The sequence below is a fragment of the Microcebus murinus genome, chromosome 14 (genome assembly GCF_040939455.1).
Source record: "Microcebus murinus isolate Inina chromosome 14, M.murinus_Inina_mat1.0, whole genome shotgun sequence".
Classification (NCBI taxonomy): domain Eukaryota; kingdom Metazoa; phylum Chordata; class Mammalia; order Primates; family Cheirogaleidae; genus Microcebus; species Microcebus murinus.
The window spans coordinates 49,268,691-49,291,997 of record NC_134117.1 but is presented as its reverse complement, the minus strand read 5'-3'; the positions used below and the strand labels follow the sequence as shown (position 1 = coordinate 49,291,997).

Sequence of the window (23,307 nt, the reverse complement as noted above, 5' to 3'; positions counted from 1 at the left end):
CTAGATTCTATGGTATATATATATTTAACATGTTAAGAAACACATGCACAGTTTTCAAATCTAATTTTCCCCATTAGGTTTGTTTCCCTACTTGTCCTAATTCCTTTGATCAGGACAAGTGTGTAAAGAAACAGCACAGTGCATTTGCCATGAGCTAGTTTCATAGCCACTTAATCTGACTACATTTTATACAATGATGTATTCACTTCCTTCTACAAATAGGCCTTTAAGTTTTGGAACTTAAAAATCTCTTTATATACAGAGCATAATTCTTCCTTAGGGGTTGTCCAAATATTTGTTTTGTTGCATTCTAGTGTTCTATTTTTTATATATGCTGACAACTTAGGCTACTTTATTCTAGTAGTGTAGGGAATTCTAATGTCCCATGAAGCAAACTTCAATCCAGTAACCTTGAATAACACGTCCAAAAGGCTAATATAGATCTGAATTACTGTCTTATTGAACAACACTCCCACAGTAATGTGTAATTTCTTTCATATTTTTCCATTTTTTAGTTCAGGTAAACAGGAGTGTCAGGCTTGGACATCCTGCTTAGCCTTACATAACATCCATGGCTGGAACACAGCAGGCAATTTTCTGCTTTATTACTGTGTCTGGGATTACTTTGCAAATATAGATAGATGAATTTGGTTAAGACTGTTGATATACCTGGCAGCCTAACAATTTTTGAAAGTAAAAAATTCCTGTAGGTTAAAAAAATATATATCCCTACTGGGAAGTCAAAGCACAACTTTTCTTTCCCTCAGAATCTTTGTTACAGAATATTTTTATAAAACCAGTTTCCAGGACACTGAAAATGTGATACATGAAAAAATGAAGCAACTGCTTTTACAAATCCACAGGGCAAAAAAGACCATGCAGCATGGGGAAATAGCATGGGGACCAGGAAAGGGACATTTCTCTATATCTGCTATCACAGTCCCCTTTAATGTTTGCTCTGATAATGAAGACATACATTGCAATTTTCCTCTCACCTATTGAAAGCTTTTGTCTGTGTCCACATCAGCTTCAAATATCATGCAACGTTGATAGACCTATTGCAAGGTGACAAGGCCAGCTCCATTCCCCTTCTGCGGGCTTTGCAATCTTGTCATTTTTTTTTTTTTTTTTTATTGCTGACATGGCCTTGAAATGGCACATTCAACCATAAGCAGATTTTCTCATAACACTCGTTGCTTGTTTTTTTTCTCCTGATGATAAAAGTAATACATATGTATTGTAAAAACTTAGGAAAAAATAAATTATAAAGAAGCCATATATAATATTGCCCTGATTTTTTCATTTTCTCATTCTCTCTCTCTCTCTCTGTCTCTCTTACACATACACATGCGGGTGATATAAGTTTTATATAACCAGATTATGTGTGTGTGTGTGTGTGTGTGTGTGTATAAACATTCAGTTAATAGTGGTTCAATTTCATTTTCTCTGCCATTAGATATTCTCTGAAACTATTATTTTAATATCTGGAAAATAGCTTTTATGGAAAAGAAAACTAAATACATTATGAATTGGGCAGACTCTTCAACTGTATATTCTAATTATAAGATAATAAATTCACACATGCAGTGTTTATTTGACTATAGCATTGGATGAAAAGGTGATAGTTTCCTCACTCAAATATATTAAAACTTGTCTGATATTCATAGTAGCAGTGTTCAGAATTTTTTTAATCTGTCCTCTTCTGTCTGAACACTGTTACGATTTTTGATCAGACATTCAGACGTAAGAGTTGAAGGTCAGAACGTGTTTATCAATCATCTGCTGCTACTGCTGCCACCACCACCATCGTTACCATCCCCTCCCCTCTACCGCTCTTATTATTATTGTGTGGTTTCCAATAACAATGCACCTTCTGCCTATAGAGCAATGAGAGTAATTGTATCGCCATAGTTATTAATGGAATTAGCAATTACTGTGTTATGAAAAACTCTCACATCATCCTATGTAGTCCTGGAAAAAACAAGTTTTAAAAGGTGTTTCTAATTTCTTGTGAGATTAACAATCCAAAAGAGATTTGCAATCTAAAATTGTATTCAGCATTTCAAACAAAGGGTATCCTGCAGATTCAAAGTTTTCTTAAATAAATATTTATTATCTTTCCTGATACATTGCCAAACATACAATAGAATTGCAGAGTTAACACTAAAATTGAATGGGGTTTTATCAATCATTAGTCCAATTGTTTCATTCACTTCTGTAATAGCTGTGTTCTCAACAAGTTAAGTTCTCGTTTGAGGTAACAAGATATTAAGGGCAGCATTTGACCTAGAATCCAAATATTCATCTTTACCGTATGCTCTACCATAGTTCATGCCTTACTATAAGAACTTTTGCAAGTCACTCCTCTTAGGTTTTTTGTTCATAATTTGGAAATAGGATATAAACTCACAACTCTGTCCTAGAATACATTTAATAGTTTTGCTGATTATTAGCTTCATTAAAATAGAATTAAAGAAACAAGGGGGTGGGGGAAGGAAGGGAAAGGGAAGGTGAAGGGAAATGAATGATTCAGAAGCATTTTCCGGTACACCAGCACACTTATACTCATGCTATAGGCAACAAATAAATTCATCTCAAGCTTGGTATTACTTAGAGCCAGAGTACCAGCCAGGAAACAAATAGGCTTTCTTTTAGTTGGATTGTCAAAGACAGTATCTGGTTCAAAGTAGGCAGCAGTGAAGCCATGAGAAAGAGTGGATTCACCAGTTTGCTCAGATACTCAGTTTGTTGAATCATAGGTGGCAGGAGGAGGAGAAGATTCAAGGACCAATCTGGTTCTATGCTGCGGAAAGCCTCTAAATACCTGTCTTGCCTTGTTGTCCATGTAGTATATTCATGCTAATTAAAACTTATTGTCTAGACCTGTAAGGTTTTTTTTTTTTACTTTTTTTTAAATTTTAGTGTATTATGGGGGTACAAGTGTTAAGGTTACATATATTGCCCATGCCCTCCCTCCTCCCTTGAGTCAGAGCCTCAAGCGTGACCATCCCCCAAACGTTGCACATCTCACTCATTGTGTTTGTGACTACAAAGCCACAGGTGCATAAAGTAAGTACTGAACTCTGTTTTGAAGTAGATTTTTATTAGCTATATGACATTGGACAGGTTCTGTTAACTCTAAGGCTCAGTTTCCTCAGCTCTGGTATTAAAGTGATAACAATTGCCTCTCAGGTTTATTGTTAAGATTGAATGAAAGAATGAATGTGGAATAACCCAATATGATTTTGTTAATGAATTATATTAGGAACTTAATTAAAAATGATTACCTCACTTTTTTGTTCTCAAAGAGAAGAATGTTAAAGATATTTATTGAGTCTGGATATTTCTAATATTTGAACTTTCTAAAAATATGCTTTCGCCTAAACCTTATTCTTCATGGCTTCATTAGTTTTTCACATCTTCATTTAAATTTCCAGCTGAGATATTTCTTATGACAGTTTTCATGAATTAGACATGCAGCCTTGGGAATCAGAGCTATGTCACCAACTCATTTGGTGGTTGAATAAGTACAATGATATTGATTATGTCACTTTAATTTATGACCCTCTTACTGATTTGCTCTATGCTTTTCTACTGTTATTATCTTCATTGATGTTTTAGGAGCAGAGGAATGACTGCCCACAAGCTTCCTAATAGAAAGAGTGATTGAGGCTAAAATATGATTTAGCTTGTGTGATTTTATGATTGTTGAGTCCTTTAAAAGTTTTTATATAAACTTGAACAATTATGATTATGATTGTGATAATTATCATAATCCAGACTTAAACCATAAGGCAACTCAAATGTTTTGATAGTTGCTGGCCTGAGTAGATTTCTTAGTGACCTACGAGAGGCTTATTTCATAGAGAAATATATGAACAGCTAAGGCTCAGGGGAGTGTCTCCTCTGATAATGACATTCTACGTACTTGAGATTTATCTATACAAGTTGTCATTTGACTATATGTTTAATTATACCTTTGTACCTTATAGATAATTGTTTCCCTTTTTACTTTATATTCTACCACTTAGTTTGTCAAATGTATTTCAATTGCTGTAGCCTTTAAAGATCAAATACTCATCTAAGTCCCTTAATGTCATCATTTGGGATATGGTATTATAACAACCTGGAAAAGAAAAAAAAGTATGGCTTACAAAACATAGAGATTTTTTTTTTTTCTGTTTTGGAAAAAATGTCATTTGAACTTTGATAGGGATTGCATTGAATATATGAATCATTTTGGGTAATGACATTTTAACAATGTTCAGTCTTCATCTCATGAATATGATAATTTTTTTCATTTATTTGTGTCTTCTTTAATTTATTTAGGCAATGATTTGTAGTTTCAGTGTTCAAGTCTTTCATCTCCTTGGTTAAGTTTACTTTTAAATATTTTATTCTTTTTTATGCTATTGTAAATGGGACTTATATGGTTTTGTATTTGTTTTTAGTGTATAAAAACACAACTGAGTTTTAATGTTGCTTTTGTACTCTGCAACTTTGCTGAATGAGCTTTTGAGTTCTAACAGTTTTTTGTGAAGATTTTAAGATTTCTACATACAATATTACCTATAAACAAAGATAATTCTACTTCTCCACATATGATTTGAATGTCTTTTATTTATTTTTCTTACCTATTGCTCTGGTTAGGACTTCTAGTTCTTTGTTCAATAGAAGTAGCTAGACTGGGTATACTTGCCATGCTCCTGATCTTAGAGAAAAAAATTACAGTTGTTCACAGAGCATCATGTTAGCTGTGGGCTTTTCATCAGCAATTATAAAGCTCACATAGAACCACAAAAGACTGAATGGCTAGAGCAATCTTGAAAAAGAAGAACAAAGGCATCATGCTACCTGATTTTAAAATAAATTACAAATCTACAATAATTAAAACAGCACATTAATGGCATAAAAACAAACATACAGACGAATGGAACAGTATAGGGAGCTCAGAAATAAATGCATACATATATAATCAACTGAGTTTCAACAAAAGTGCTAAGAATACACCATGGGGAAAGGATAGTCTTTTCAACAAATGATGTTGGAAAAACTTGGTATCCACATGCAAAAGAAAGACATTAGACCCTTATCTTATATCATATACAAAATCAAATCAAAATGAATTAAAGATTTAAACTTTTAACCTGAAACAGTAAAAATGCTAGAAGAATACATGGGGGAAAAGATTTAAGATATAAGTCTTGGAAATGATTTTTTAGATATGACACCAAAAGCACAAGGAACTAAAACAAAAATAGACAACTGTGATTACATAAACTGAAAATCTTCTGTACAGCAAAGAAAACAATAAACAAAGGGAAAAGGCATCCTACAGGAGAAAGTATTTATAAACCATATATCTGATGAGGATTTAATATCAAAATATATAAGAAACTCAAATAACTCAATAGCATAAAAACAAACAACTCAAAGTGGGCAAATGACTTGAATAGATATTTCTCCAAAAATAGATATTTCTCCAAAGAAGACTTACCAATGGCCAAAGGTATATGAAAAATGCTCGACATCACTAATCATCAGAAAAATGAAAGTCAAAACCACAATGAGATATGACCTCACACTTCTTAGGATGTCTATTATAATAAAGAAAGGTAACAAATGTCAGTGAGGATGTGTATAAATTGGAGCCCTTGGATTCTGTAGGTGAGGAGGTAAAATGGTATACTTCTATGGAAAATAGTATGAAGGTTTCTCAAAAATTAAAAATGGAACTACCATATGATCCAGCAATCCTGCTTCTGGGTATATAGTCAAAAGAATTGAAATCAGTATCTCAAAGGGGTAACTGCATTCCCACATCCATTGTAGTGTTATTCGCAACAATCTAAATGTCTGTCAACAGATGAATGGGTGAAGAAAATGTGGTAAACACATAAATTAGAATATTAAAAGCCTTAAAAAGGAAGGAAATCATGTTTGTGCAACAACAAGGATGAACCTGAAGGACATTATGCTGAGTGAAGTAAGTCAGTCACAGAAAGACAAATACTGCATTATTCCACTTATGTGAGGTATCTTAAATTGCCAAACTCATAGAAACAGTAGAGTAGAATGGTGGGTGTAAACATATATCATATATAATTATTATTTATAAATTTTAAAAAGCTAAATGGTAGAATGGTGGGTGTAAACATATATCATATATAATTATTATTTATAAATTTAAAAAAGCTAAATTAAACATAGCAAATACATTTTTAATCTAATTTTTATAAATTTTCTGATATCTTTTTCCAGTAGTTCAGTTAAGACTAAAATGAACAGAGAGTAATGGTATTATATGGGGTATGAATTTCAGTTTACTGCCTATGTTCAAGTCAAATTAATTTTACTTGTTCATAAGAAATTTAAATATAGTAATTCTTGGGCTCCCTCTTATTCCTACTACCTATGTTGGGCCAGGTAAGCAAAAGTTCTTGTGCAGTAGTTCTCAAACGAGAGTGATTCCCCGTTCTTCAAATTGCCAGGGGACATTTGGTAATGTCTGGAGATATTTTTTTTTCTTCCTTTTATTTCATCATATTATGGGGGTACAAATATTGTTAGGGTTACAAATATTGTCCCTGTCCCCCTCACTCCCCCCGATGTGCCAGAGATTCAAGCGTGTCTAATCCCCCAGTGGTGCACACTGCACACATTATGTAAGTACACACCCTTCTCCTCCCCCCCTCCCGCCTGCCCACCACCTGATGACAAGTTTTGTTTTTCTTTTTTGTTTGTTTGTTTGTTTTTGACATTTTGGTTACATTGTATATCTTTGCCTCTCCCTAAGAAGGGTTCGAGTTATGCCCTTCCCCTCCAAAATGCTCACCACATCCCTAAGATTGGGCACCCCTCCAATCCCTGGTGAACATTAACACCATTTGAGAACCATAGTTTTAATCAGTCAGTACCAATTTGATGGCGAGTAGATGTGGGGCCCATTTTCCATGTCTTGTGTTGCCTCACTTTGGATAACGGGCTTAAGCTTAATCCAGGATAGCATAAACGGTGCTAGCTCAGTGTCATTTCTTAGAATTGAGTAATATTCCATTGTGAGCATATATCACATTTTATTTATCCACTCATGAATTGATGGGCACTTGGGTTGTTTCCATGACCATGCAATAGTGAATTGTGCTGCCATAAACATTCGGGTGCAGATGTCTTTATAATAGAATGTCTTCTTCTCTTTTGGGTAGATGCCCAACAATGCTATTGCTGGGTTGAATGGTCTGGAGATATTTTTAATTGTCATGACTTAAGAGATTCCTACTGGTCCTAATTCACCCACAGGGAGCCCAAGCTGGATCTATGTCTCTCAGCCTCTGAGTCGTAGAACTCACGAAAATTAGGAAGAAAAAATCAAATAACCCCATTAAAAAGTGGGCAAAGGACTTGAACAGAAATTTTTCTAAAGAAGACAGAAGAATGGCCAACAAACATATGAAGAAATGCTCAACATCTCTAATCATCAGGGAAATGCAAATCAAAACCACAATGAGATATCACTTAACCCCAGTGAGAATGGCCTTTATCAAAAAATCTCCAAACAATAAATGCTGGCGTGGTTGCGGAGAGAGAGGAACACTCCTACACTGCTGGTGGGACTGCAAACTAGTTCAACCTCTGTGGAAAGCAATATGGAGATACCTTAAAGCGATACAACTGAATCTACCATTTGATCCAGCAATCCCATTGCTGGGCATCTACTCAAATGATCCAGTGACACTCTACAAAAAAGACACCTGCACTCGAATGTTTATAGCAGCACAATTCATAATTGCAAGGCTGTGGAAACAGCCCAAGTGCCCATCAATCAAAGAATGGATTAATAAAATGTGGTATATGTACACCATGGAGTACTATTCAGCTCTAAGAAACAATGGTGATATAGCACACCTTATATTTTCCTGGTTAGAGCTGGAACCCATACTACTAAGTGAAGTATCCCAAGAATGGAAAAACAAGCACCAGATATATTCTCCAGCAAACTGGTATTAACTGAGTAGCACCTAAGTGGACACATAGGTGCTACAGTAATAGGGTATTGGGCAGGTGGGAGGGGGGAGGGGGGCGGGTATATACATACATAGTGAGTGAGATGTGCACCATCTGGGGGATGGTCATGATGGAGACTCAGACTTTTGGGGGGAGGGGGGGAAATGGGCATTTATTGAAACCTTAAAATCTGTACCCCCATAATATGCCAAAATAAAAAAAAATAATTAAAAAAAAAAAAAAAAAAAAAAAAAAAAGAAGAAGGAGGAAAGAGAAAAGGATGCTCTGGACAATCCCAGAAGTTGCACATATCACCCGTATTTAAATTCCATAAGTCTGTGCTCAGTCACACAAAAAGAGACTTGGAAATTTTGTTTTAATTCTAGGTACTCCTGGGCCCATATAAAACTAGCAGTTCTGTTACTAAAGGAAGACTGGATGTTGGGAGACAACTGGTAACCTTTGCCAGAATACAAAAAAAAGTATAAAGAAGAAAATAAGTATTACCCATAAACTCATCACCTAAATATAATAGTTACCTTTAAAAAAAAAAAAAAAAAAAAAAGAGATTCCTACTGCATGTGATTGGTAGAGGCTAGTCATGGTGCTAAACCTTCTACAATATGCAAAACAGACCCTCGCAACCAGAATTATTCAGACCAAGATGTCAATAGTGCCAAGATTGAGAAATCTTTCTCTAGAGGTTTAGTATACATCAAGGCATCAAGGAGTCTCACCAATCACTTTCATTTACCCACACTGGTTACCAATGAGATGCCCATTGTCCTAGCCATGTAGCTCCTTCAGGTCTGCCACTTTGCTGTTTCCATGACAAGTCTGTGACACAGGGTTGTGGTAAGACTCAAAATGCTGATCTGAGTTTGCTAGGTGGTATTTCCTCTGAAGACTTTTTCTATCCTTACCGCACTGCCAAGGAATAGGGAAGAGTTACCTCTGCTTATGGGCTCATAAACTTCTTCCTGCTCCTCCAAGTCCAAGAACTTCTTTTGAGTTTATGGAAAAATCTTTGTCAAAACTCTCATCTCTAGGCTTTGTTTTCTTTTTTTAAAACAAAATACAGGAATCATTGCCACAAACTTCCCTTTAGGTAAGGAATTATTGATTCAACATCTATTATAGACAGACAGCAAAGGGTTAAATGTTCTCCACAGATCAAAAATATTCCTGTGATTTTCTTGTGGCATCAAAACCAAAACTGATTGCTCATTAAATTATTTCTTCCTTTATTCAGTTAGGAAATATAAATTGAGTATATACTATGTGCTGTTTCAGGTGCTCAGCGTGGCAAATAAGATGAACAACATCTCTATTCTCATGAAATTTGTTTTAGCAGGGCAAGACCAAAATATACCTACCCCAAAAAAGGGGAAAAGAAGAAAAATATAATTTCAGTTTGTGATCCTCAAGGAATCTTAAGAAAATGTACAGGGTGATGTAATAAATAAATGAAATGTGGGAAAGTGTTAACTTGAGTTAAACTGGCCAGGGAAGACTTATTTGAGAATAGGACATCTAAGCTCCTATGGCAAGAAGGATTCAGGCTGTAAGCAATGAGTAAATAGAAAGAGTCAGGAAAATTGAGGTGAAATGAACTGATGAGTGGGACACATTTGAGGAGTAGAAAAGGGTAAAGTGTGCCAGGAAAATGTCACTGATTTTTTGAATATTTAGGATGATAGAGTGCCAGTTTCTTGGTCAAAAGTGAGTAGCCTAGAGTTTAGTGTTTCATTGTGTTCATCAATAAACATATCTTAGTTTTCTGTAACTTGAAATTGTGTCATTTGTATATGTATTCTTATTTTAAAATGTACTTAAATTCTTAACTTTACATTTTGACATTCCCAAATTATCCTGTTACCAGCTCAAGCTGGGATGAAATCACTGAACGTGTGATGCCAGCCTCCTTTGTGAGATGAAGATCTATAGCACCTTTCTTAAGAGCTTCTCTCAGTGTGAGACTGCTATTAACTTTGCTATGGTAGTTATTTGATTTTAGTAAATCAGTGAAGTGTAGGCAGCAAGTATTTGTGATTCAATCATGTGTATCATTCAGAATTCAACCCTAATTTTGAGAGGAAGCCAAGCACAACTTGTTTCCCAGGATATCACTTTCTTTTCTTTTCTTCTATTCTTTCTTTATTTTACTTCTTTATATTTTCTCTATCTTTTTTTTACAGTTTTATGGCCATGATTTTATTTCATAATTTAATATTAAACATTTGCAAAGTCTCTGCTAGTGAATTTTTAGTTGTAATGCCAGTGTCTCACTAGAGACGCTGACAGAATTAATGAGATAATATCTACAGAAATATTAATAGAAAATATTAGAGTCCTTGGGGGGAAATGGATATACATATATGAAATTCCTTGTGATCCTGATGTCTTAATGCACTACTGATGTTTCATTGTGGCCCCAGCTTCTATACAAAAACCTTGGCCTGAATGTTTTGATGTTCTATACTTGTTTTTGGCCCCTTTTTTGTATAAATAAAGTGAGATAAAAATAATGATATTCTATAATAATCATAAACAATATTGAAAATTCAGTATTTTCTAGCTACTGAATAATGTTCTAGTTCATTATTTTATTTTATTTTTTCACAATAGCCCTAAGAATTATGTAGTGATTGTGCCATTTTACAGGTGAGGAAATTAGGCCTATTCGAAATCATTTTAGGGTTGCCTAAGGAAAGTTCTATGATAAGAGTTATAACAGAAAAATAAGAAAGAAATTCCCTAAAATCTTATATGAGAAGTAAGTGATTAATGCCTGTGTTTATTAACACTCTTTTTGGAAAAATGGGCCATCTTCTTCTTGGTCTGGTTTAGTGACAGCTAAGGTTAAAGAAGGCAAATTATTTCCTTCTTATCTGAGAATCTATGCTAGAATGAATCTTTTCTGGGGCCAATTTAAGAGATAATTTTACTCTTAGACATGATTAAAATTCAATCAAAAGAAATTTCTTACTTGGTGTTTAGAAAAAAGCAATGCATGTGGAATTATATTAAACCCTGTTTAGGATAATGAAATTATATAGTCAAAATCAGGTGAATGTAACTGGAAGCAGCTAGTAAGTAGCATGCCAATCCAGAATAATATCTGTATAGAATCTAAAGTACAGAAATACTTTGTGGCTTATCCAAGGTTCTAGTCCAAAAACAAATTTGGATTAAAATGGAGATATCCAAATTTATATTTATGAAAGTTTTATAAATACATATAAAGGGATGTAATGGAATGAAGGATAGAAGAGTGGAAGAAGAGGAGAAAAAGCAAAACAGAGAAGCACATTTTTGCTGCACTCCAGTTATGTCTGTGGGCTAAGCTCTCACTCAAAGCATGTAGTAAAATTGAGACGCACAATGACCTTTGGAGTTAGGTATTATTACCCGAATTTTGTTGTGAGGAAACCAAAGTGTAAAAGGATACACAAATTTCCCAAAGTCCATTTATCATTCAATGGAGGACCAGAATTCCAATTGAAATCTGAATTATTCAACAATATAGGGTCTTTCTACTATATGGCACTGCCTCTGAGATAGTTAATCTTTCATTTCATGAAATGAAAATTGATGAGAAACACACACACACACACACTTTCTGGATATTTAACTTTCTAAAGTTACTAGATGAGTAAAAGCAAACTATTTTTAATAATGCATGATTTAGGGTAGCCCGCCATCCTTCTTTCTTTTTTGTTAAAAAAAAAAAAAAATACTGCTCTATTATTTGTCTTCAGTGCTGAAGGAGTTAAAGCATTACCCAACAATGATTACAGTACTCTTGTCTGTTTCCTAGTTTCCACTTAATTTAAATGGTAACATAGTGTATTTAACTTTTTATTTTCACAATACCATCTAACATCTTGCCTTACAGAATGTGAAATGCTGCCAGCATGTGTTTTGAACACTCCCCCACTGATTTTGTTCATGAAAAGAAGAGGTCAGTTTTGATGGCTTTGCAAGAGAACTATTAGTCCCATGTTAAATACAAAGAAAAGCACAGAAGTATGTGGGTGTAAATATGGTAGGCTTATCTCTTCCTGCAGTATCACCAACAAAAATGGTACTTGTGACTTCTGATAGCAGTAGTTGTTCTTAGTTTCTGTTATGTTGCTTTATTTGAGGATTGGATACAATAGTGAAGAGAATGATGAAGTTATATGTCACTACTGAAAGGGTATAACCAAAGTAATAAACAACAGACATTTATAAGAAACAGATCACAGTAGAGACACCAGACAGCCTTCAATTGCAAAAAAAACAGCACATAAAAAAGAAAATTTGATTAACTGAATTTATTCAGATGTTATAGGGCCTGGTTATGTATCAAGGAGAAAAATTGCAAAGATGTTCTCTCAAGAATACTATGAGAAGAATACACAAATTGGCTAATAATTAAATATATGATTTTGTAGAAGTTCCATAGTGATGAACTCATGCTATTAATACCAAATAAGAGAGGACAAATTGCCCTATGATTATAGCTACACATAGTTGCAGCAAAGAACTGCAAAGAGATCAACATATAGCTAACAAATACCACGTTGGAGGCCTTGGTGAGGGGACAATATTAATATCTGATAGGAGTCAGCTGAAATAAATGCAAAAGGCTTATCTGCAAAGGGGTGAGTATTGTTTAGTGCAAGTGTTTGAGAACAAAGTGGTGGTTAAAGATTCATGAGATGGGAAAGAATCTGAAGCCATTAGTGGATAGGAAATTAGTAGTTTGCTCCACAATGTGAGTTAATCATCAAACATACCCATCTGTGGAGTGGTCCCAAGGGAAGGAATGAAGGTTTTTGATAACCCTGAAAATAAACAAAATATCTGTGTGCAAAGCAAGGTTCAAGGGAAATCAGAGCTGGTCTAAGGAGGCAGGCCCTGCCCCTTTCCAGTCTTCAATAGCTATATGTTCATGAGAGATGCAGGTCCAAGGACATCTTTCATTTTGTTTTTGGTTGTTTTTCATGAAAACTAAATTTTCATTTTCTGGGTTTGTCACCAGGGCTTTATAACAAAGAAAACATAATGTAAAGTTGAGACCATGTAAACTGAAACAAATTCTTATTAGGTACCTTTACCTGTATTTGCAATAATGACAGCTATCTTTAAATTATTGCTACATTCAGACTAAGGGAATTAAACTTTGAATTAGGAAAAACAGCACAAAACAAAAAATATTGGTTTGAAATATGGATGATGGAAGCACAGTGAAAGTTATTGTTAGGACAGGTGTTTCTTGTTGATGTTGATCTGTTTTATCTGTTTTGTTCTGCTCGTTTCCAACTGTCTTTCCAACTATCACTAATAATTTTGATTTATTCATTCAAAAGCATGTGTGTACTAGGTTGTGGTGATAATGACAGTAATCAGGAAAGGCATGCCCTTGCCTGACAGAGGAGACTGTTCAACAATTAGCTGTCTAATTCAGCAAGCAATTGTATGATAAAGTATGATAAGCATTATGACAATGAAAGAGGGGACTAGAAAACACTTGGCAAAGGAATCCACCCCAGTCTAGAGGATTTCTGATCAAGACACCTCCCTAAGCAAAAGGTATTTAAGTTGAAATATAAAAAAGAAATGGAAGTTAGCCAACCATCTGTAATAGACACTGAAGTTCAAGTTGAATTACTTACTAAGTTCATAAAAATTAATTTCTTGATAATTTTGAGTGGTATTTTAATGACATATGATTTTAACAATTGTTATTCAATTTATTTATCAACTGTAAGAACCTTGGTTTGGGGTAACCACAAAGTAGGTACCCAAATTGCTATTCACTGAAAGAAAAACTTCCTTCTGATGATCATTTTTTACTTTTGTTTTTCTCTCTCAAAATTTACTGGGATATAATATATATACCATAAAATTCACCATTTTAAAGTATAAAACTTAATGATTTTGGTATATTCACAAGGTTGTATGATCATTATCACTATCTAATTCCAGAACATTGTCATCATCCAGAAGAGAAACCACATACCCATCAGCAGTTGTTGCCCATTCCCTCTTCCCCCAGTCCATGGTGACCGTTAATCAAATCTCTATCTCTATAGATTTGCCTATTCTAGATATTTCATATAAATGGACTCTTATAATATGTGATCTTTTGTGACTGGATTTTTTTTTTTTACTTACCATAGTTTTCAACATTCACTCATGTTCCAGCATGGATCAGTCCTCTGCTCCTTTATGTGGCCAAATTATATTCCATTGGATAGATATATCACATTTTGTATATCTATTCATCAGTAGATGTATGTTTAAGTGGTTTCCACATTTTAGCTATTATGTATGATGCCGCCATGATCATTTGTGTATAAGTTTTTGTTTTGACATATGCCTTCATTTCTCTTGGGTATATAGCTGGGAATGGAATTGCTAGGTCAAATGATAACTCCATGGTACCTTTTTGAGGTACTGCCAGACCATCTTCCAAAATGGCTATATCAATTTACATTCCTAACAGCAATGTTTTGCTTTCTTTTTACAGACTCCGGAGGAACTGGAGGATGTTTCTGACCTTGAAGAGGATCACGAGGTCCGTAGTCACACCAGTGTTCAGACGGAAGGGAAGACCGACAGGGTATGTCAGCTCCCTGGAGGGAGAGCTATGTGCTGTGCTGTGGAGGGCTGTGCCCTCTCCTTGTAAACCTAGTCCTAGACAGCTTCTCCTGGGTGGGACTCCTGGATCTGGAGCTGATTTTATGATACACAGGGAGAGAAGCCTTAGAATTCAGGGGGATTAGGGTGAGGGGAATTATTTCCTCTATCTTGAGAGCTCACAGTGAGGCCATTTCAGGTCAGGTAGTGAATCACTCCATACTGCTTTTGATCTTTAGAGGAGTCATGGGAATATAAAAGTGAGATATGTACATGTTTGCTTAGAGTAGAAAAGAAAAATCAAGAAGTTGTAAATACAGTCTGAAATTCTAGAGGGAAAACTCTTGAGTCAATACTCTCCTATTTTTCTTCCTTTCTATAATAACTTCTTCTGCACTTACCCTGGACACCCCCACCCCTCCAAACACACACACACACACACACACACACACACACACACAAATATATATATATATATACAATACCAAAGATATTAATCCCAATTTTTTAATTACTCTGAGATACCGTACTTCACTTTACTCACACCTGAAGAATGGGAATCTGAAAGTTTGGCATACTAGCCACTGATAGCTTGCACTTACAGACCAAATTACAGAATTCAGATCTGAAATCCAGGGAGTTGGCATAGTAGCTAAGACTGATTAGGAATGCATCTCAATTGGCTACTTCCTGCTGTGTTACTTGGGAAAGTCACTTAGTTTTTCTCTTTCTTCATTTGTAAAATTAAGACACTAATAGTACCCTCTGTATGAGAATTACTGTTGGAATTATCTGAGTTGATTAACAGAGCATTTAAACAGTGTCTAGTTCATAGTAAGTTTTGAGAACTATTGATTATTTATTGTAGTAATAACAGCAATAGTATGATTGTGATAATCATCATTGCCATTAATTACATTAGTTAAATTCAGCGATGTAAAATTTAGAGATGGAAGCAAATTGTTAATATTTCCCTTGTGTCCTACTCCCTCATGGGCCTATCTGGTGTGGACACAATTTTATATAGAAAGGCTATATAAAAATGTAGCCTTACTGTTATGTAATCTCCTCAGAAGCATTTCAAACAAGGACCTATTTGGTAAACCCTATGTCACAAATGCATGTTAGTACACATTACCTTAAATAAAAATATTAATATTCCTTAAATGTTTTGGCATACTGTTGTATACTCTATGATTTGTGGAAATGGATTTGAAACTAACTTTAAGCTTTACCAAATTGTATCCATAATCCTTTGGATTTCTATTTCCTAACAGTGAAAAATGAGGTAAATGAATTAAGAAATATCTGATTTTAAGCTGAAGCAAAGAGGTAGATTCTGTTCCTACTACTTTGTTTGATTGTGTTTTTATAATACTCCAATATGTTATGTAAAAATATTTTGTTTCTACTTATCTACCTTCATATATGTGAAATGAATGTAACAAAAAAGCCATATTATCAGAGCCTTACTATCTTTTATTAACAATAATTACCTTGCATTTATGTATATATATATATATTACAGTTTACCAAATATTTTCTGATTTACTATAAAATACAGAAAATATGGTGAGATATAATAAGAAAAATGATAAATTTAGGAAAGACCCATGTTTTCAGATATTCAGATTGCCTAGAACTAGTAATTTTTGGCCACAAAAGCCTATAAGTTTTGTTAGAAATGTTATTTTTCTCCAAGTTTGATAATAGGAATCTTTCATGTTTATCTTTCGGTTGAGGAAAATGTTCTACGAATAGACACCATTATAACATAGCCAGATAGCTAGTATTTAGTAATGTTAAATATATTGGATGATGCCACTTTCTTCTTGCTGTTTTGCAGAGATTATTTGTCAGTCATCTAGAAGCCACTTTGTGCCAGGAATTATCTGGGTTCACACAGCATCAAGATTTAGTTTTCTTCAAAGCTAGTTGTCATCATTGGTATGAAATTTAAATCTTACAAACAGTAATGGAATTTGAAATACATTTTGCTACAGCTAAGCTTTTCTCATGGCTCATGCTTTCTGTGCAGTGAGTGGTTCAGTCAGGCTGATACTGAGGCATGGGAAGTGAAGGGTAGGTATTGGCTTACAAAGTTATTGATGGGAGGAAATTTTATTAAAATTATGGCACATTTTAGAATGCCCAGATCAGTATAACCATGCCTGGGCTCTCATTATGGCTCATCAAATGTAGATAATGAAGCCTCGGTTAAGACCTTTAAAACCTAAGAACTTCAAATTTCTTCGTCAGAAAAATTAGGTGAATAATGCTATATGTCCTCATGGCATAATTGGTAAGTTCAAATAAGATAAGACAAATGGGAGTGTTTTATAAACTTTAAAACTATTGATAAGAAGGTAAAGTTCTTATTACTACTGTTTTTGTTTGTACTCTTGTTCTTGGTCTGGATTACAGACCAGTCAGATGACCTCCTGCCCATCATAGTATATAAAATTGATAATCTACATGGTTCTGGATCTTAAGAATCTTTCATGGAAGCCACTTCCTTTAGCTTTGTGGAAATCACCCTGAAACTACTCCATATTCTAGATTTGTGTTCCACTGTGTGCAGTTCTCTGACGGTCCATTCCATTTCATTTGGAATGTCCCTGTGTTGTGCCACTAGACCCTACCATTGTCTAGTGACATGGTCAATCCCTATCATCAAACCTAAGGGAGACAACATTATATTCAACATGGCCACTCTCTGCTCTTATAAATATCCTCTGCATAAATTCCAAGTAACTCAGATTTTATTCACTTCCTGCATTGAGACTTCCCTGCTTCTATTATACGGAATCCCTCTGAAAATTGTTTAGTCATTATAATACATATACAACATTTTGCGAGGCATTAACCCCACACAGAGCAGCTCTTGATCAATACACCTGCTTCCATTCCTGGGATGACAATTTTGAGCTGCATTTTCCACAAGTCCTCTAAAAGTCTCCAGTGGGATCAAATAGTAACCAGCTTTATAAGAACTCTTTGGATTTATTCTCCCTTCCCAATTCTTCTTTACAGGCTCCCATTTCTGTTCATTAATATTTATTTCCAAAATAAACTCCCTTCCCTTCTCAGACTCTGCTTTTTGGGAAAAAAGAAGAAAAGAAAATTGTATACACGATTTACTTAAATCTTACATTAACTTTGCTATACACTGAAACTAAGATTTATGCAATTTGTCTAGAAAGTAGATTATGTTTGCAGACTCAGACCTTTAGTGATTACTACATGTCAGTTCATGTCAGTTCATTTAGGGAATAAATTTATTAAAATGAATCATTTACTAACAACAACAAACCACCACCTCCATGACAAACCTGATATATCATCAATGAAATGAGAGAGAGGACAGAGCAAAGGATGCCACAGCTGTCTGAGAAGGGGAAGATGTGACTTTTCTTTTAAATTTTAAAGAGGACCTATTTTATATTGTGGATAATTTGACTATAGTAACATTCTTTTACTGTATACCTATCTTGTGAGTTTGTTACAACATATTCTATTCTCATATCTGAAGTTTATTGAGGCAGATTGCCAAGGAGGATAGCTCAAATTTGTCCCCCACTTAAATTATCTGACCAGAATCAAGATCATGCTTGGTGGGTTTTATAATCTCTACCAGACATTTTATATCCCTAATAGTCCCATATTCCTTACAATGTTATAACACTTTTCACAAGTTCAGTCTCATATCCATCTGAGACCTTATTATCACAATTTATTCAGCATTGCTGTAATTTACATCCATTGGACTGAGTATATCTTTTGGTGCATTTCATGAACACCATCACTTTGAAAAAATACCATGAGATTTTGAAGTAGATTCTGTTGAGTATTATTTGAATACTCATGCCAGGCTCAGTATGGGATGCCTGGTCATTGTACAAGACAAGTGTCTGGATTCCTTTTTGTTTGCTGCTGTTATTACTAAAGAGTAAATATCTTTTTGGTTATTGTATTATGCAGACTCTGCTATATTGAACATGTGCTAGAACCAATTTCAGGCACTGTTTAGTAATAGAATGACAGTTATGTATTATCATTTTACTTTCTGCATTTCACTCTGGCTCAACATCATTTGTTATTGTTGTGGCAAATGCCACTGGGCATTGTAAAGGTCTATAACTAACATATAATGATTTAGATTCCATGGTCAATGAGAGCAGAATATTAAAAGACCAATAGTGCATGCTTTATGAAGTGGCAATGGAACAGCAGTGGAAATTAGTGATTATCTTAAGAATTAAACATGAATACTCACTGGACCAACACTGTGGTTATATCCAGTGATCGGGTATTCTGTAGTGACACAGGAATTGACTTTATTGTAGGCTCACAGAAGACTCTTCACAAAGATCATTGTTTATTCTGTTCATACTTTCAGCAAGGATAAAATAGTCATCCTTTATCTTAAAAAATCAATTAAAAAATGACAAAACAGTTCTGTTAATATAATCAAATTCCTAAACTTATTGATAATAAGATTTTGTAAGTCTTAAAAGCTTCCTAAAAGATTACACTAAATATAGCTAAATCATGTTTTCTAAACAATGGAGTGCCAATTGTCATTAATACATTATCTTTTATAGAACATTTCCAAATTGGTATCTCATTTAATAAAAGCCCTGGAAGTTTTTGTTTTTTTTAAATTTTTTCCTTTGATTTTCATAATGAGGGAATTAGACTCAAAAAACTTAAGTAATTTATGCAAGTCATATTGACTTGGACCAAATCCCAGGTTCTGGCTCTAACCACATTCTCCTTCCACTACAGCACACTTGTAAACTTTGGTCGCATCTCATCATCTCTTAATATCTCATTGCTCTGCTATTGCTACATCCAGTATGATAGAGTTGAAATTATAATTACTGTACTAGAAAGATGATTTGTGAAACTGAAGACTATAACTCTTAAAATCAGATTTGCTTAAACCTTACAAATTTCTAAATGTCCCAATCCTATAATTGTCTATCAGTAACAAAATCAGTTTGTTGATTACCATTCAGAAACTACCTAGTGATGCCCAGACCCTGATGGTCTCCATTGGTGGATCACTTTGCCTTGATCAAGTGGAGTATTAGGCAAGTAGAGTACACAGCATGGGACCTTGTTAGGAGAATTGCAAGTTCACAGCATGAAATCTAGAAGAATAGAGGTAGTTGATCCTTAGTCAGTCTATCTTCACATTGTCCTCTATGATATTTCAATAAAAGAAGAATTCTAATTTCTAGAAATTTTCCCTGATTTGTTATCTGTAATAGTAGCAGTAGAGACTCAAGAAATTGTTTTAAATACCAGTTGGGTGGTAGCTGAATGTTCCTCAAACCTATCTGGGGAACAACTGTGGATTTAAAAAAGACTCTTAAAATGGATTGAAAGAGAATTTTGGAAATAGAATGGAAGCGCAAGTGACTTGCCTTTTCTATCACTTATACATAATGTAGAAGTCAAGGGTATATGGAGACACTGAAATCACATAAACCTTGATTCAAATTTTGGTTCTACTAATTACTATTCATATGACCTTCGGAGAGTTAGTTTATATTTCTAACTTTCAGTTTTCTCATCTATAAAATTATGATAATAATAATATCTATTTCATGGGTGTTTTGAAAATTAAATTTGATGTATGAAAATTTTAGTTCAATTTCTGGCAAATAGGAAATGCTTAAAAAATTTTGATTTTTATAAAAAAGAATTTCATGATAAGTGCAGAGTTTTGTATGTTAGTGTTATGCTTTGACCTCCCATTGAGTAGCTCAGGGAGCTTTGTAAATACAAAACCTTCATCTTCTGATATGGGACTACTTCATTTTCTGTTTCATGATGCCAAATATATATATATATATATATATATATATATATATATTTTTTTTTTTTTTTTTTTTTTTTTTGAGACAGAGTCTTGCTTTGTTGTTCAGGCTAGCGTGCGATGGCGTTAGCCTAGCTCACAGTAACCTCAAACTCCTGGGTTCAAGCAATCCTTCTGCCTCAGCCTCCCAAGTAGTAGGGACTACAGGCATGTGCCACCATGCCTGGCTTGCCAAACATTTTTGATATCATGGGCACCACTACCAAAAGTATTTTAATTATTTTTTTCCACAAGAAGAGGACTAATCAAGAACTGTGTCAAGAGACTAAGAGGAAGGAATCATTAGTGTGATTCTTAATAATGCCAAATGCTCATGTAAGTCTATATTCACACAAATAAGGTAGAACTGAAATAGTGATGAAAAAAAGCAACTCTTGATAGTGGAATAAAACAGAAAAATTGACCCAGTAGTTGTCAAGTTCTCATTTCCTTCAAAATTTATCAAATGCCTGGCCTTGCACTGGGAGTTTTCTTCTTTGTGGAACTTTGGTAGCTTGGTGATCCATTGGTTCCCATCTCTCTCAAAATTTTCATAAATTTATATAGAACTTAAATATTTCTAGTTTTCAATTTTTCTAAATGCAAAACGGTTAAAAAAAGAAAAGAAAAAACCCCATCTCATCCTGATATTTATAGAAAGCGTGTTTGAGACAGTTTTGCAAGTACTCATTTAAAATCATCTCTTCTTTCTTTACCTCTGTCCAAGAAGGACATATGTTTCTATGATTTCCCCCTCTGCCTATATAGCTTAAAATCCAATCAGGTCCAAAAACTAAATCAAAGGTTTTGTTTGTCTCACACAATGTAAACTTTGATCATAGTGAATTGTAGATGAAGGGTGAAAAAGGGAATTCATTTAACAGTACTGAATTCAGCCAGACCAGATTTTTATTTGAAGGCATTTGAAATTGTGGTTTCCAATTACTGAAATTGAGTTTAATGAGTAGAACATTAAGAACAAAATACTTAAAAATTATAATTAAAAACTTAAAAATTATACTTAAAAATTATAATTCTAAAACCAGGTACAGTGGCTCATTTCTATAATCCCAGCACTTAAGGAGGCCAAGGTGAGAGGATCACTTCAGGCCAGGAGTTCCAGACCAGCCTGAGCAAGTGAGACCATATCTTTAAAAAAGTGAGACTCCATAGTGAGACCCCATCTTTAAAAAAATATAATTTCAACTTGGTCATTTCATATTTCAGAATGACAACGTTATACTGCCTTTTTAAAGATACTCTATTCATCATATATGCTGATGACCCAATATGACAGAAATTGTAACACGTAGTCTTTGATGACTAAGATTTGTCATATATTTAACATGATATTAACTTAAGAATATGTAGTTCATAAACCTGATCTGCCTTAAAGAAAATCTTTGAGGCTATTGAATCTATATAAACTCTATAAATAGAAGTACATTAGGACAGAAATAAGAACAGTTGCCTAGGTTACTGGATACAACCTCAAAATGTCAATAGCAACAAATGAATTGGAGCATATCAAATCTTAAAATACTGGAGGTGGTTCTTGGTTTAAAAAAAAGCCACATAAACTCTATAACTTCGTGTTGGTGATAGGAAGAACTACCTCAGTGTTGCTTGTATATGCGCAGTTAACTGAATATCTTTCACTTTAAGAATAGGGAAAAAAATTGCCATGGATGGGTGTTTTACTTTAAAAATTGGAAACATTTTAACAGGCCATGATTATTATCAGAATATACTTTCAATAACTCAAATTTACACTGAATTATCCCACTTAATATGAGTAAATGTTATCATTACCTTCATCATGATATAATTTGGTTTATTATTAAAAAACAGTTTGGATAAAATTCCATTATTCAGCAGCAATACAGCAGGCGGCGTATTTTCTCATGATTGGTTTCTCCAATTTCTATTGTATGTTTAGCAATAACTCTGATTTTCTGCCTCTCTGGGTGACAATTTTCATGTTTTTTTGTAATTTCCTCTTCCTTTATCCATTTCTAGACATTAAGGTTTATTAGAGCTCTGATCTAAGTTAAATACTCCTCCAATTCTTCCCACAATTCCTAGACATTCACATGCAACCCCAAGATTTTGAATTGTCATATATAGGCACACAACTCTAGCCCAGTCCTGTATTCTGAGCTCTGGCCACATACGTTGGCAGGCCTGCAACTTTCCTCTTCTTGAATAGCTCACAGACACCTGTGAATCTCAGTTTCCATGCCTAAACGCAACATCTTACCCCACAAATCTACTCAAACTCTTGTGACACCTCTGTATGTTCAGTTGTATAAATATGAACCTAGGAATAATTTTTGAGTTCTCCCAGAGCTAATCATAGAACATGTTTTGGTTTTACTGTCTTCTAAATATTTTCTAAATATTTTAATGTCTTCTAAATATTTTCTGAACTTGTCTGTTGTTTGTTTGTTTGTTTGTTTGTTTTTACCACTTCCACTATTACTACTATGATAGAATTGCACCAAAGTTAAACAGGAAATGAAGATTTTATTCAAGACTACTGCAATAGGTGAGAGAGACCAGAACTCATTCTGTGTTCAACTCTGCTGAAACAAAGGGCTAAATATCTTTCAGACATAGTGTGAGGGGGATTATAGGCCATCAAGTTTGGCTTTACCCAAAGGAATAGTAAAGTTTCTCTCATAAACGATTCATAGCTGGAGATAGTTTTGCGACTTGGAGCAAGGTGTCCCCTAAAGTTAGACTGGTACTCTCCTATAGAAACGGGAATAGAGAGGCTCTATCTTACTTTATGATCACATTTCAAA

General features: G+C 34.3%; 1 protein-coding gene across 2 annotated transcripts in view; it reads left to right on the top strand.

The window, feature by feature from the left end:
- CTNNA3 (catenin alpha 3) overlaps positions 1-23,307 on the top strand; it is a 1,492,617-nt gene that overhangs the window by 1,314,455 nt on the left and 154,855 nt on the right. For both annotated transcript variants that reach the window (XM_012762717.2, XM_012762715.2), the window contains exon 14: positions 14,525-14,617. In XM_012762717.2, coding sequence (XP_012618171.2) covers positions 14,525-14,617 — 93 coding nt within the window. The remainder of the gene's footprint in view (positions 1-14,524; positions 14,618-23,307) is intronic.